This window comes from Microtus ochrogaster, unplaced genomic scaffold (assembly GCF_000317375.1).
Source record: "Microtus ochrogaster isolate Prairie Vole_2 unplaced genomic scaffold, MicOch1.0 UNK2, whole genome shotgun sequence".
Taxonomy (NCBI): Eukaryota; Metazoa; Chordata; class Mammalia; order Rodentia; family Cricetidae; genus Microtus; species Microtus ochrogaster.
Window position 1 is genome coordinate 6,402,762 of NW_004949100.1, and position 10,683 is coordinate 6,413,444.

Genomic DNA, 10,683 nt, shown 5'->3' on the forward strand with positions numbered 1-10,683 from the left:
GTAGCTCAGTGCGGGCATGAGGTCCTGGTTTCAGACGCCATGTCAAGAGAATAATTGCTACAGGACTGAAGCATTGGGGTGACTTCAGTTTGTTACGTTTTCTGCATTTTAATGACATCTGTGTTTCTTTAGCGTGACAGAGCCAATTCACTGCTAAATCAGACTCAGCAACCCTACAGATATCTCATAGAGTCTGTGCGGCAGAGGGATTCCAAGATTGATTCACTGGTGAAGTGTACAGCTCAACTTGAGAAAGACATCAGGTAAACCATCTACACATTTTTATTTGAATAATAAAGACACTGTCAATCTGCTGCTGTAGATTTATTTGGTTTGTACATTTTAAATAATTTAATCATGAACATAGTCTTCAGTGATCTAAGGATTCAAACTTAAAGGCTCACTGAGTAAAGTGCTTGCTGTGTGTGCTGGTGTGTGAGCCTGAGCTTCAATCTCCAGGACCCACTCAGGTGGTTGGTCCTCGGGAGTCCCCGTGCTTCTCGGGTGAGATGGGGCACAGAGACTAAACGAGACAGAAAGCAGTGAGTGACTCTTGACCCTCCATCCACCACATGCAGCTTGGCGTTTACACGCCTGTGCTCACACGTTATCGTCATATTAGGTGCTCATATTTCACCTTGTGATCAGAAGTCTTAGCATGAGCCAGGCAGTGGTGAGCATGAAAATCATGGTATAGGGCTGGAGAGATGGCTCAGTGGTTAAGAGCATTGCCTGCTCTTCCCCAAAGGTCCTGAGTTTAATTCCCAGCAACCACATGGTGGCTCACAACCATCTGTAAAGACATCTGGCGCCCTCATCTGGCCTTTAGGCATACAGACAGAATATTGTATACATTATAAATAAATAAATAAATAAATAAATAAATAAATAAAGGTCCTGAGTTCAATTCCCAGCAACCACATGGTGGCTCACAACCATCTGTAAAGACATCTGGCGCCCTCATCTGGCCTTCAGGCATACAGACAGAATATTGTATACATTATAAATAAATAAATAAATAAATAAATAAATAAATAAATAAATAAATAAATAAATAAATAAATAAATAAATAAATGGAAGAGAATCATGGTATACTCGCTAGCAAAACACTGCCCATGCTAAGAGCACAAGCGCCAACTGGTTCTTCTCCTCCAGGGGCGGCCAGGAGGAAAGGATTATAATCACGTGTCATCTGGAGAGTCAAGATGGCTTTTTAAAAAGGTCAACTTTACACATTTACTGAGATTTGTATTGACTTTGCCAAGAAAACTCTGGGCTTATCTGCCTCTGATCCTTTATATGAAATAACCCATGAATTACCTCAGTGTCCATAAATAAATTCCTTTCCAACACCTTTATTTAAAACTGGATCTATATTAAGGGAAAAAAAAAACCTTTATGCAAAAGATTTGCTCCATTCATTAGTCACTCACATTCTTTCTTTCTGACTCTTTCTTTTTTTGTTTTGTTTGTTTGTGTGTGTGACAGTGTTTATCTATACCTCTGGCTGACCTGGACTTGCTCTGTAGACCAGGCTGGCCTCAAGCTCAGAAAATCTGCCCTCCTCTGCCTCCCAAGTGCTGGGATTAAAGGAGTGCATCCACACACCAAGCCAGTCATTCACATTTGTTAACCTATTCGTTTATGAGTCTGGGGTTTTATTTTTTGTTTTATGTGTGTGCACATGGCAGCAAGCAGCCTTACATGATGTGCCCTTTGCCCTCTTACGGGCACCATTTCCAGTTTTTTAAATGGCAGAAAAAGTGATGCTGCATGACTAGAACAAGGTTTGAATCATGAGTAGTTGGTTATTCAGCTTAGTTATTAAATTTAAGATTGACATAAAAATTTAATTTTCTGAATAATCATTAAACCACCATGAATGTGAAATAAGAGAAAAATTAGAAAATAGGGTTTTTAAGATGTACAAGTGAAAAAATGAACTGTCATACTTAATTCTGAAATATGATGGTTCTTTAAATGCAAATCATCTTTGTCTCTTGCCATTCCTATCACACCAGAAAAAATGTTCCAGAGCTCTATTGTTGCTCTGAGTTTTTGGTGTTATGATAAAATAAAGTCACATGTATTGTAAACATCAAAATAAATAAGTTTATTTCTAAAATTACTGTAAAGTTTAAAATGTTTCTTATGTCAGGCGGTGGTGGCGCACGCCTTTAATCCCAGCACTCAGGAGGCAGAGGCAGGCGGATCTCTGTGAGTTCGAGGCCAGCCTGGTCTACAAGAGCTAGTTCCAGGACAGGAACCAAAAAAGCTACAGAGAAACCCTGTCTCAAAAATTCAAAAAATAAAAAAATAAAATAAATAAATAAATAAAATGTTTCTTATGTAATTACTAACAAATTGATTCTGTTTATCTATGGATTTCACTATAAGGTACATGTTGTAAACAACAGAAATTTCTATGTTCTGCCCTGGATGATCATTAATTATGTAATTAGTTAGTTTAGGGAAACCGAGGAAGAAAGTTAAGATGGGCCTTCTTCTTGTAATATATTTATTATAGTTGCAATTTTTATATCATTTTACTTTTATAAACTTGAGAAAGGAGATATAAAAACCTAGAGAAAAATACCTCTTTTACATTTGCCTTGAAATACTTATTCTGTTAAGAATTAAAGTGACTTTTGGGAGACCTTACCTCATGCTGGATTGCCTTGCCTGCCCATGATTTAGGAGGAGGAGCATGGTCCTGCCTCAACTTGATGTGTCTTGCTTTGTGCAGGCCCATGGGAAGCCTGCGCCTTTCTTAATGGAGATGGAGGAGTGAATGGGGAAGTGGGTATCTGGGAGTAGACTAGGGAGGGGAAACTGTAGTTAGTATGGAAAATAAATAAAAAAGTTAAAGAAAAATTAAAGTGGCCAAAAATATTTAACATAGAAAAAATAATATGTAGCTGTTAGAAAAGATTACATAGATAAATTTATTCCTTGAAAAAGTAAGCAGCTTGTCCTCCAAGAACATGTGATTCCATTTATTCCTGCCTGGTCGCTCTCTGTAGTCTTAGCCATCAGAGTATAGTGCCTCCCTGTGTTCTGCCCTGGACAATCGCCAGTTTCTCTCTTAATAATATATAACAAAGAAAGAGAAGTGGGATCAAGTAGAATGTTTATTAAATGTAAGACTTTGAGCTGATAAATGCTGAAGCCGGGTGACAGATGTATAGCACTCTCCTCTCCTCTTTTAAAATACTCCTTAATAAATAAAGTAATAAACTTGGGATTGGGGGGGGGTTAAGATTTATTATTTATTATGTATGCAGTGTTCTGCCTATATTCTGCCTGCAAGCCAGAAGAGGGCACCAGGTCTCATTACAGATGGTTGTGAGCCACCAAGTGGTTGCTGGGGATGGAATTCAGTGCTCTTAACCTCTGAGCCATCTCTCCAATCCAATAAACTTGTTTAAAAAAAAAAAAAAAAAAAAAAAAGGCCTCTCAAGGGCAGACTGGACAGGCAGGAGAAACGAGTAGGTAGTTGGGAATAAAGTAGTATTGCGCTTGCAGAGAGCACCAGAGTTTACTTTCCAGCACCCGCACGTGGCAGCTCCCACTGCCTCTGCTCCCTCCCTAGGGTACCCTCCCCCTCGTCTAGTTTCTGCAGTTACCCGCGCTCACATGTTCACACACCCCACACAGCTCACACACGTGTGCTCAGAATTTAAGAGTAAGAGAAGTAAGAGGAAGTACAAGGCGAGGGGGGCGGCATGCTGACTCGGTAGTAGCTGCAGGAATTACAGTGCAGCCAGGGCAAATCAGTAAATCTAGTATCTCGTCAAACTTTCTGTAACAACAAAAATGTCCATGTCTGCCCTATTAAGTATGATGGCCACTTCCCACATGTTACTGAGGAACAAATTCCTTAGTTCTATTTAAATTAATGCTCACTTTAATTGTCATATTGACTAACGGCCATGATATTGAACTACATAGCCAACCTCTTCATCTCTGGGAGTGGTGTTAACCTAATTCATTTGGTTGTCTGAGGATTAAGATACAGTTTTTAATATGTATAGCATAACATCTAAACATCGTAGGCTCTCTTAAGCAGTTGTCGTTGTTGGTACTCATGTGACTCCTGACAGCTCTGTGTGTCGATAATGATCTTAAAAATGAGAAATAACATTTCTTAGGATGTTGGATTTACAAAAAGTAAAACTGCTATAATTATAGCAACAGTAATCATAAGTCAATGTGGAATTAGCTATCAGAATATTTATTTGAAACAGGGTCCCACTGTAACCCTGGCTGTCCTGGAACTGGCTACTTAAACCAGGTTCCCTCGAACTCACAGATCCACCTGCCTTTGTTTCCTGATGCCGGGACTGAAGGTGTACATCACTATGCTTGGATTACCAAAGTGGTGTTTCATAAATTCATAATATATTTTAATAAATTCTGAACTAATATTGGATGTGATATCTTGTTGCCAGGTGAAGCAACTGTCATCTATTGTGAAAAGTCAAAGTAGTGTAATTGTGGCATTAGAATTCTGTCATAAGCTCTGCCTCTTCGTGTATGAATAATAAGGTGTGGTGATGACATTTAAAAGCCACTTACAAGCCTGGCTCAGAGGGGAAGAATACTTGCTGTGTGAACACAAAGACTTGAGTTCAGGGCCCAGCACCCACTTAAAAAACAACTGAAAAGGCTTGATGTGGCCACACACACCTGTAAGACAGAAAGTGGGGTCACTGGGGCTTGCTGGCTGCCAGCCTAGCTCCAGATTCAGTAAAAGACAATCCCAAGGGAATAAGGCAGAATGGTAGAAGAGGAAACCTATCTTCCTGTGGTCTCCACACTGGCATGTACACTGGCCCTTATAACACACATGCCTCCACACACACACGTTAATAAGGTTGTTTATGGTCATCCTCAGCTGTGTATGAGTGTTAGGCCAACCTGGGATACATGAGACCTTAACAATCAAAAGAACTGCGGAAATGAATTCTTTTCTTTTAAAATTAAACAATGCCATTTGTACTATTACTAACCCTTGCAAGTTTAAACAGTTATACAATTTATTCAGTCAAACACAATACCAATGTGCCACGCCACACTGCCAGACCTAGCTATACAGTGCACTTAGTATCCAGGAAGGTTAGAATCAGTATGTGCTGAAATAAAATCATCAGAAGCTGCTGGAACACTTCTGATGATTTTATTAAGATGTTGCTAGTAACTGCTTTGAATTCCCCTGTCATTAAAGTAGTAATCTAGTCTAAAAGTAGCACGTGAACCCTCCACCACGCACAGGAGACAGTCAGTCTGGAAAGGCCAGTGTGATTTCTACTTTGGATCTGTGGGGAGCATGGAAAGAGAATAATTAGCATAAGCTTTCTTTCCCTGCTGTCAGTTCTCAGTTTATTCTTAACTAGTAGTTAGAGAAGAAAAGATTACATTGTTAACTTCTCTTACAAGGCTAAGCCAGAGTATATTGATCCAGGAAGTTAAGGTACAATATATCAGGAATATGTTTTCATATAGCAGGTGAAGCAGAGCCATAAACATGAATTCCTAAGTAATAATTAACAGTGAATTGAACAATTATGGGTGTAATATAACATTCAAGATAGATGTGCTCAGAAGGGGGTTTGTTTTCTACCTTTATGAGTCACACTTGGAAGCTTTATATTGTTAAAAGTAAGTTTCCATTGTTATAAACTATGTCTTTATGAAGACTAGATTTCTGCTGAGAAAGTACATAATATCAGGATTGTGGATTTAACAGTCATCACATGGAGTTTTATAAATTCCCATGTTAAAAGTAGTGTCTCTTGTGAATTAGATATGTCATAGCAAAGACTAAGACTTTGAAAGTATATCCCAGGTCTTCCAGTCACAGAAATGTGGTCTGGAGCAGCCATGATATGTGTGGTAAACTGCTCTCTTTCAGACGGCACAGTTATTTTTCTGTGTTATCCACCCAGCCTGGATCCCATAGTGTGTGCTTGTTTTCTGCTTAACTGTAGAACACTTGCTTTATTCTTGAAGAGTTGAATAATATAGCCAAAGCTTTTCTAGAGAATATCCGGTCAGAATTAATTGCTCCAACATTCCATTCTCATTGCACTGTATTTTATTTAATGGGCTTGTTGGTGTTAGAGAGAGAGAGAAACAGAGAGAGAGAGACAGAGAGCGCGCGCGCACACTACACATGAGCAAGTGTTTATGCATTGTGTATGTATTACTTACATTTAACCTAAACACTCCTTGAAAAGACCTAGTTCTGTTTATGGGACTTGACTTTCAGTTTGAGGAGTGTACATCTTAAGATAAAATACAAATAGCTTTGAATTTGAGCATTTCAGAAGCATCTGATGCTTGCCATGCCTTAGAGCCTGGTGGAACGTGGCACTTTGTCCTGAACACCATTTTGTTCTTTTTCAGCTGCTCAGCTTAGTAGGATCCCTGGCGCCTACCGCTGCATGTTAGTTTGTTTTTCTGCTGAGCTGCTCGCCTTTATTGGCATTTAATTACTGTTTTCCTCTGAAGCCTGTTTTTCATCTCAGTTAGTAATGGTGTGCAGCATTTATGTAGGGTTTTATGTGTTCAGCACTTTATGTAATCATTCACCAGGTAATTCACATAGCCTCTGACATACATGAAGAGCTTACGCTTTTACAGATGTGGAAACCCTGTTCTGCTGCAGGCTGCACAGCTGAGTGAATGGCACAGGGGGAAACAGGCAGACCTGCCCTGCTCTCCTCAGACAGGTGCTTTGCAGGGAAGCTGACTTCATGGGAGGAGGTGGGATGTTTTCTGTTTGAGTGCTCGGGCTCGCCAGTTCTTCCAGAGTGCTCATTATATTTAAGTTTAAAAAAAAATCTTCTAATATTTTTGTAATTGGTGACTTTTTGTTAACTAACTTGAAGATGTCTTGCAACAAAATGCTTCTCATTAACTTCACCCTCACAGATTTTTGTCTCAACATTTGAGAAACTGAGCTATTTTGATTTATTATTGCTTTTCTCAATTCTTACAGAGCTGGTCACATAAATTTTTTTTATTTAATCTTTTTTTTTATTTTTAAATTTATTTATTTATTGAGGATTTCCGCCTCCTCCCCGAGATTTTTTTTACAAATGACATTATATAGACTATTTCATCTGATTCTTCCCATTAATTTCTGTATATCAAATAGTAAAATTGCAGATAATATAAAGCAGTTCACCATCATTTCTTAGGATTATTATGATCTTACAGGGGACTCTGTCATAAATCGGAACTTACCAATGAGAAAATCACAATGTAGTCATAGAAATTTAATACTGAACTAAGAATTTGGAGACAAATTTATTTTGCAAAGTTTAGAAAAGACTGATTTATTTAAATTATGTCCTTCAAAATTTTCCTATGTGACAAGTTGAAAACCACTGTAAGTTCTAGGGATAAATACTTCCATTTGACTTCTAATGCCCTGTGTTGTAATATGTCCGTGTGTGTGTGTGTGTGTGTGTGTGTGTGTGTGTGTGTGTGTACATCTCCTTCCTTCCTACCTCCTTGTAGCATTTCAGGAGTGAGCAGTGGGGAACACTGATGTGTGCCGACACAGGCAGGATAGTCGCGCTGTCACACGCCTCTCACACAATAACTGAGCCACTCGCTCAGTTAACATTACAGTGTCTGCTCTGCTGTGTCTGGACTACAAACCCCATGTGTCTCCAGTTCAGACCACCAAATGTATGTTTATTCTTTGTGTTTACTGTCTCTTAACTCACACAGCATGGTCACTTTTTAAAACTTGTTTTCTTTCCAGCAATCTAAATAAAGAAAAGTCAGCCCTGCTGCAGACGAAGAATCAAATGGCACTGGATCTGGAGCAGCTTCTAAACCACCGAGAGGTACTTTCCCACCCCGTGCAGTGCTCACCTCCGGAGCACTCCCAGATCCATGTTTGTGCTAAGATGATTGGCTGCCGGGGTCCTGTGTTCCTCATTTGATCTGTGATGTATTGTATTTCTAGAGCTAGCTCTCATTTCTGGAATGCCTTTCTTCTGTCTCCGTCACTGATTTTCACATTGTGTGACTACTACCTGCTTTATTTGTTTCTGCCATAAGACATTAAGTTTCTTCAGTGTGCCCTGTCTCACCTGTCACCATGCACTCCGTCCTCCTGTGCAATAGTGGACTTTAATTCAAGGGCTTTGGCAGTGGGTCTCCCGTGCCTGAGGCTGCCCTCCAGCTCTCTAGCCATGGACAGCTATGAGCTTCTTCCCCTCCTTCAACTCCTAAGTGCCAGGATTCTGGGTGTGCACCACCATGGGCAGATTTGTAAGGCTCTTTTATATTTTTTAATTGTTGCTCACCAAATGTTTTTTTTATTGTTCAAAATACTTAAAATGAATTTATTTTCCCCAAAGTGTCATAAATTGAGTGGGTAGTAAATGCTGAAATTATCAAAATAATGAACACAGAGTTGTATTCAAGAAAAATGTTAACTCCCTGAATTTTAATATCGTATAGAATGTCTGAGTTATAACTAAGGTCTTATTGGGTATTCGAGGTCCACATTTAAATTCTTCATCTCATGGACATGTATATTTACATGCTTACTGTCAAAGCAGGAATTTGGGGAACCAAAATTCAGCACCATTTATAAGCATCATATCCATGTACGATCTTTTTTATGTGAGCATCATGATGTGGACCAGCCTGTACATGGTAATTCTCCTCGACAGACACCACAAGAGAGCCCAGTATCTCCGTAGCCCAAGCCTCTCCAGCCAGCAATCTCCTGAGCTCAGAGCCACTCACAGCATTTTGCTGCTGGTGAGCTGTTTTGTGATCTTGTATTGGTTGAACAACTTGATCACCCTTTATGGGTTTTATGCACCTACAAAAATTCCAAGATTGGAGGCAATTAATGCAATTTGGGCAACATGCTATCCAACCATCTGCCCCTTTTTAATAATGAAGAATAATAAACTTATTTTGCACTTTAATTCTTCCTTTTCGGCACTGAGAATGACCTCTTTTCAATGTGCACATTGTGGATGAACTGAAACCCACACTTTCTCATCGTTTGATCACCAAATGTTTTTAATTCTTTGAAATTTTAATTTTTTAATTTATAAACTTTTTTATAAACCGTTTCGTGCAGTATATTTTAATGACGTTCATCCCGTTCCCTCAGATCCCCCCCACCTCTCAACCTGCTACCTTTGTGTTCTCTTTCACCCTTCCCCAGACCGTCGCCCACCCTTCCTTCCACCCTTCCTCCCTTTTTACGTCTATCTAGTCCAGTTCGTGCTAGCTGATTATTTTGTGGTTTAAATCATATTTATTAGATAATATAAACAGGGCCAGGTATATAGCTCAGTTGATAGCCTGCTTACCTGGCATGCACAAGGCCTTGGGTTCATTCCAAGTACCAAATAAAGCTGAGCACCTATCATTTAGGCAGACAGCCAAGAGAAACAAGAAGGTCAGAAGTTCAAGGTTGCCTACATAGTAAGTTTGAGGTTAGCCTGAGATGCATGAGCCCCTACCTCAAAAAAAAAAAGATATATAAACAGTATGATTCAACTTTGAGGACATTAATTTCTCTTGTTTCTTTTGAATATTATTATTACCACCATCAATATGTAAAATAACCTCACCACCCCCAAAACTCTCTCATGCCTCCTTTGAGGTGGCTTCCTTTTTTCCCCCATCCCGTGCCTTGACGTTAACTTCCCTATTTTCTTTACCTGTAGTTTGACCTTTTATAGAAAATCATATAAATTAAATTAGCAACATGTAGCCTTTTACACCTGGCTTTTTTCACTTTACTGAGTATTTATATCATGTTATATGGCTTCAACACAGTCTACTAATTCATTTGCCAGTTGATAGCTATTTGAGTCATGCTATGCTACTTTTAATTTTTTAATTTACTCATATTAATATTGCAATGTAATATACTAGTTATAATTTTATAGCTATTTGATGATTTTTGTCATTTGTTGTTTCATTTTAAAATACATTATTGGGCTGGAGAGATGGCTCAGTAGTTAAGAGTACTGGCTATTCTTCTGGAAGACCTGGATTCAGTTCTCAGCACCTACATGCAGTTCACAGCTGTCTGTAACTCCAGTTCCAGGGGATCTGACACCTTTATACCAATGCATATAAGATAAAGTTAAATAAATTATTTAAAAATAAAAAATTACTAAATCTACAGATATCACCACTCTAGATAATTGTATTATAATTGTATGTAGATATTTGTGCAAAATATGGGCCACTGTTTCTCTTGGGTACATACTAGAGCTCAAATACTGGGTTTCAGGGTAAAGCATGTGTTGGTAAGAAACTGCCAAGCTTTTCTGGGTGAGTGTCCCATTGCACGTTCTATGCAGTGATAGGAGGGCCTGGAGCTGGTCCTCCCCAGCGGTTGACAGTAATGGGAGGGCCTGGAACTGGTCCTCCCCAGCTTTGACAGTGATGGGAGGGCCTAGAGCTGGTCCTGCCCAGTGGTTGGTAGTGATGGGAGGGCCTAGAGCTGGTCCTCACCAGCTTTGACAGTGGTTGGAGGGTCTAAAGCTGGTCCTCACCAGCTTTGACAGTGATGGGAGGGCCTAGAGCTGGTCCTTACCAGTGGTTGACAGTGATGGGAGGGCCTGGAGCTGGTCCTCCCCAGCAGTTGGTAGTGGTGGGAGGGCCTGGAGCTGGTCCTCCCC

The 10,683-nt window shown here is 39.6% G+C and overlaps 1 protein-coding gene across 1 annotated transcript in view; it reads left to right on the top strand.

Moving 5' to 3' along the window:
• Positions 1-10,683, top strand: part of Pibf1 (progesterone immunomodulatory binding factor 1) — a 151,922-nt gene that overhangs the window by 107,116 nt on the left and 34,123 nt on the right. Inside the window, exons 14-15 of the mRNA XM_005365356.3 lie at positions 133-263; positions 7,779-7,863. Coding sequence (XP_005365413.1) covers positions 133-263; positions 7,779-7,863 — 216 coding nt within the window. The remainder of the gene's footprint in view (positions 1-132; positions 264-7,778; positions 7,864-10,683) is intronic.